This window comes from Poecilia formosa, unplaced genomic scaffold (genome assembly GCF_000485575.1).
Source record: "Poecilia formosa unplaced genomic scaffold, Poecilia_formosa-5.1.2 Scaffold64, whole genome shotgun sequence".
Taxonomy (NCBI): Eukaryota; Metazoa; Chordata; class Actinopteri; order Cyprinodontiformes; family Poeciliidae; genus Poecilia; species Poecilia formosa.
The window spans coordinates 1,290,126-1,296,125 of NW_006800003.1; the positions used below are offsets into that span (position 1 = coordinate 1,290,126).

Sequence of the window (6,000 nt, forward strand, 5' to 3'; positions counted from 1 at the left end):
AAGTTATTATTGGTTCAAAGCATTTTTGTTTTCATTTAATAAATGAATTTGACAATTTGTTTTTGAACAAATATCTGGAATAATTTCTTACTCTGGTTTCGTACAACTATCCAAAAACCTTACTTTTTAGATAATTGGCCTTTCTAAATTTCCCTTATTAGGTTTGCACGTGTGCGTGTGCACGTGTACGTGTGCGTGTGCACGTGTGCGTGTGCACGTGTATGTGTGTGTGTGTGTGTATGTGTGTGGTTGTTTGTCCTGTGTGTCTCTGTGTTGCCCTATGATGAAGTGGTGACCTGTGCTGCCACTCGCCTAATGATCGCTGGAGATAGATATTATCCCCCCTAAAAAAGTGGGTATAAATAATGGGTGGATATTTTAAAAAAGTATATTTTCATGTCAGTTTTAAAAAAAAATGCAATAAACAAATTTTTCATTCCACTTTTTTTTCGTTTCTGTTCAGAGATGTCCATGTCATTTACTATTTGAAGCAAAGCTTTTCGTTGCATGAAAGTTATTTTGAATCTGAACTGATGCTTTTAGGCTTAATTCCTCAAGAGCTGCACCTTTTCTCTCTTCTTCATAGCAAACCCATTCTACTGAGAGATGTGCAGCTTGAAGGGCTGCAAATCAATGTCATTGCAAATGGAGACAAATCTGGTCGGGGCTTACTGTGGCAGAACCGATTAAAGCAGAGAATGAGCTTAAAAGATTGTAAATACCCTGCTTGGTCCGATTGGTGTCGTTTTCAGCTGCAACATTCAAATACTGGGGTCAGAATTTGTCAACAAAATCATGACCGCATTAATCCATCCTGCCGTCCACCATTGTTTTGGCTGCTTATGGTATAATTTTGTCCATTTACAGCCAAAACGCACCCATCTTCAGATGGTTATTTCCAGCAGGATGATGCTGGAAGACCCAGTTTCTATGCTACTGATACTGATATCTTGTTAGACTATACCACAGAGAATGACAACAATTCTGAACCAGAAAAGGGATTCAATCAAGTACCAGCAAGGCTTACCTGATACAAACGTGTGTGCTTGTACTGCACTGACTTACAAAAACATGAGAAAAGTGTACTGTGCCTTGAGGTGTCATAGAAACATTACGGTTCAGGTTTTGTGTTGGCAGCAGCACAGACAGAAGATTTTGTAGTTCCCTTAATTAAGTCCTTCAGATTCTGAATGCACAAAGCGGCTTCAGACCATCAGACCACCACCACCGTGCTTGGCTGTTTTTATTTTCCCTAAACTGCTGTTGGTTTGAAAAACTGAATATTTGGGGTTTTTCTTATAGTTTTTAATGATCTGTAGACCAGCTTGTGTTTTTCACATTGTGGTTCCTCCTTGAATGAAATTTTTTTGCGCAGTTTGATTCTTATTGATTATTGATTAACACTTCCCTTTTGTATTCGCTCAGAAGAAAAGGGCATACATACTTTTTATTTTATTTTATTTTTTTTTTACATCCCTGTAGCACTGCGGCCTTCACATTAGCTTGTCTTTACATTTTGTACTTAACCTCAGCTGTTTCTGAAACTGCGTTTTAGGCCTTGCGTTTACGTTTTAATGAGTACTTAAGCCATAAATCTGTCTGACCTTAATTATGGCTTTTAACGTGTGGCCTGACAAACTGAGATACTTTGGCTAATAACAGTCTCTCTCCTAGCATCCATATTTCTGTCTCGCATCAATTCTCCAGCGTTATGTCCTTTTTTTTTCTATTTCAGGATGAGTTTTACCAGCAGCTTCAGGCCATCAGACAGCCCTGGCATATTCCCAGTGACACAGACAGTGACATCATGGAGCCTCCTGAACAGGATAAAAGTGAGTCACCTACCTTCTTTTTTTCTTTTTTCTTTTTTACTTCTCTCTGCATTCAGGTGCTTGTATGATGATCAAGGTTTCTGTTCCAAAAGGAAGCAGTTATTCACAAGTTTGCTCAGTTTTTGTGTCTCCCTTATGAATCTGCATCTCACAAATCTGCTCCCATAATGATTTTACCTTCCTGCAGCTCTTTTATTTTTATCTTGAAATGGGAGGCTTATTTCACCGTGTCACTTTACCCCCAATAAATTACCACTGCATTAAAGTAGCAAAACAAAATTACCCCATTGTAAGAAAAAAAAAATCACTGTTGGGGATTCTAACAAGGGTTGGAAGGTTTTCATGTGAAATTTCCTGTTTTGGCCTCATTGGTGGCACTACATCTGAATCAAGATGTAGTCAATCCACCTGAATTTGTTGTCGAACATCATAAATCGTTCATAGTAAAGCTCTGGCTGCAGCACAACAAACCCAAATCCATTAGCTTCGACTGAGGTCTGCCCCCTCCTCTGACATTCCGGTTCGTAAATCACACAGATGCATGAGGGCCTTACGGTCCAATAGCCAGGGCCTCCACAGGGGAAGCTAAGTACTTCTCAGTCCTCTGTGATCCAACCGGAGCTGTCAGGTTTGTGCTTGTTTTAGCACTGGTTAATGTTTAGCTAAACATCTCTGATCCTTTGAGATATGGGTAAGAATTTACAGCCTGGACGCTCTCTCAATGAAAAATGATATATTTCATCATTATTTAAGGTCTTGCTCCAGAGCTTATTTCTGGAAGAGAACAGATTTATTTGAGCAAACAAAAAACACATGGAGAGGAATGTTTTAGAGCCTTAGTGCTGAGCCTGACAGTGCAACACCTGCCCAAGTAAGGGATCTAAAGCAAAGGCCTTAATGACTTTAAAGCCAGATGGGGTTTTCTACTTAATTGCTAAGCAATTACATATGACACTTCTACAAGTTAAAGATATCGTAACTATGTTAATTATGCCATCAAACACTCTAAAGTGCTGAAGTATTTTCACCCCTTGAAGTTGCTCACATTTTTTCACCTAAAAGCCACAAATTTCAGTGTATTTACTAGGATTTTATGCGAATCACCAACAAAAATAATCCATAGCATGTGACTCTACCAGCCATAAGAATGTAGAGGCTGAGTTATAATACAGTTTGATGTTGCTATTGGCCTTCATTTGAAGCAACCTGACAAGAAAAGAGGTAGAGATTGAAGGAGAAGCATTTACCCAATGCCTTAGGCCTGGAGTCGAACACCTGGACGGTTGCATCAAAGACTAACTCCTTAATGCCTAAATTTACATAGAAAACTAATCAAGATTTTGCTGTCAAGCAGAAACTAAATTAAGTAGAAATTGTTCACTTGACTGTAGCTCATATCACAGGTACAAATTTTGGGTTTTGGCGACATCAAGAATAATTTGGCATATTGTAGCTGTACTGTTTGAAATATTTCGGTGTCGGATTGTTGTTATTGATGTTTGTATCGCTGAAATAAAGTGTTTTGAGTAAGTTTTCATACTGCAGTGCCAGAGCCAGCCAATAGCACATTGAGTAGAATTGCACCAAAGTATTTCAGGTTCCCAGGCTGCATTCTTTTTCGAATATTTCAGATATTCCCTTATTCAAAAATCTGTGAATAGAGGGGTTTTGGAGTTATGCTCCACAGAAAATCCACAAGTACCGAACAGCAAATATCCGGGGCTCCATTGTGTTGCAACCAGATATAGTTCCTGTGCTGACCCATCAACAAATTCTCCCACCTAAGCTGTGGATCTCTCCAGCTTCTCCAGATTTGCCATTAGCCTCTTGGCTGCCTCTCTGGATAATAAGCCCGTCAGCTCAGGAGGATGGTCATGTCTTGGTAGGTTTTGCAGATGTGCTAAACTCTTTCCATTTTCAGATGATGGATTGAACAGTGCCCTGCGAGATCTTCAAAGCTTGAGATATTGCTTCATAACCTAATTCTAATTTAAATGTCTCCACATGTTTAGTTTCGTCTTTCTCCTGCGGTCGTCATGGTCTTCGTGATGCCATTTGTGACGCGCCACAGTAAAACCAGGGACAAGTTGCTCGAGCAGAAATGGAGAAAAAACCCCAAAACAAAACAAAACAAAAAAAAACATTGTTAGATCATTAGTATTTTAATTTATGTCAAGATGACTCTGCTTTCTTTGTGTTTCAACAACCATACCTACATATCAGGAAACCCCCTTTTCCACAGATGTTGAAAAAACTACTTTAGTTTATATTAAGGTGTTAAAATTAATTATCGTTTGGATATAAACATGGGATTCACTCTCTCTGGAGGTTAAACTTCCAGGTTCATGTTGTGACCTGAAGGCAAGAGATAAAAACATAGTTTTCCAAGAAAGTTGTAATTGTTGTTTTTCCGGTAGACACACTAGTCGAAGCCATGAAGAAAGCACCCATGTTTAAATTGCAGCTTGGAAGGTTTTAAAATGCTAAGCTTTGTGTTTAAATGAAGCTTGTTTACAGAGTAAATCTGAACTGTTTCTTGGTGTGGGGGAAACTCCCAGCTGATTAACATACCGGCCTTTATTGGCTGTTCACAAGCTTTTGTCATTGGGTTTGGCCAATAAGATGAAAGACTGAAAGGAACGGATGGTTAATTTGCACAGCCAAGACATCACCCTACCCCACATTGAAAAAAAGAGACCCTAGCTCAGGTATATTTATTGGTCCAGGACAAATTCTCATCTATATCTGGCCAAGAGCCAGTGCAGATACCTTGTTCTGTTATGGTAAATGCTACAACATGCTATTTTGTTGATTTTGACAACGTATTTTCATTTTTTTTTATTTCTGTTTTACATTTTTAGAAGGCTTAGAATCAACATGTTCTGAATGCCAATGGATGCTGCACTACTAGTATCTTGTATGCTACAATGCATTACACTATATTCCCTCCAAATCACAAGTTCACACTACTTTTTGTATCTGTTGCATAAAATCTCAACAAGATGCAAAACAGAGTGTGGTTGTGATGTGACAAAGTCTGAAAAAGTACTTTCGTGAGGCGCTGTATCCCAGCTCTAAAGTGGAAAATCTTTGTTGTAAATTTACACAGTACTTGGGGTTAGTCAAAACATTTATCTTTTCACATTTGCAATTTAATTCATTCCGTATTTCCTTTTTTTTTCCCCCCCGAGGAAATTACAACCAGTGTGAATTTCAAAACCAACCTTTACAGTCGTCTAACGTGCTTCTCAGCACCTCTTGTCCTGGACCAATGTTCTGCGTCGTCGCTTGGATTAAATTTTTTTTAAGCCATTAGCCAGACCACCATCTCCACATTTAAGTCAACTTCTGACTTTGGTTTGTTAATGACTGAGTCCAAAACATGATGTATGCACGAAATAAGAATTGTCCTTGAATTAAGTGTAACTATGTTTTCACAGTAAACAAAGATCAGTTACTCAAACTGGAAATTAACTGCATGTGGGACTCGCAAGGACAGCTTTCGCTGACGTTATGACACAAGAATTCTAGCCATAGGAAAGATCAAGCAGGCAAGTGGTTGTCGCATGGAAATATAACCCCTCTGACAAGTTACTCTGGAGGGTCGTTGTTTTGCCAAATGCGTATCTTGCACAATAAATGGATAGGTTTTCCTAATGGCCCCTGGGGCCCTGCTCTGAGCCCTTGGCAGTGACAGTGGCATATTGAGAAAGGATATTAAGCACAGATTGAATTAGACGTGGCTCAGAAAGTCAGAGAGAGAAACCCAGCAGCCACAAGTCGTGACAAAGCACCTTATGGCGTGAGAGAAGCCCCGAAGGACTGTTCACTCAAATCTGGTTTGTGTGTCTTTGTGTGAGTGCATGAGAAGGATGTTATTAGTCAGAGGGAAACAAGAAAATCGTCTTCAGAGGACACATTCAACCCTTTAATCAGATTCTTTAGTGTTTTCCAGAGCGAGTTTTATGCTTCAATGGGTTGTGACACCCGTAGCTGAAAGGTTTATGCTCAGTTTTCTGAGTTGGATTCATTACCCCCAGCTGTTAGTTGGTTGGTCAGACTTTCCTGTAATCTTTTAAGGTGATGACAATGAAAAGATAAATGTTTCATTCTGATGCTGCTATGCTGGTCATTTCTTCAGTGTGACTCATTGCATATCTTTTAAGGC

General features: G+C 39.3%; 1 protein-coding gene across 1 annotated transcript in view; it reads left to right on the forward strand.

The window, feature by feature from the left end:
- The window catches only part of cunh8orf34 (chromosome unknown C8orf34 homolog), an 84,773-nt gene that overhangs the window by 70,167 nt on the left and 8,606 nt on the right, over positions 1–6,000 (forward strand). Inside the window, exon 13 of the mRNA XM_007554571.2 lies at positions 1,736–1,832. Coding sequence (XP_007554633.1) covers positions 1,736–1,832 — 97 coding nt within the window. The remainder of the gene's footprint in view (positions 1–1,735; positions 1,833–6,000) is intronic.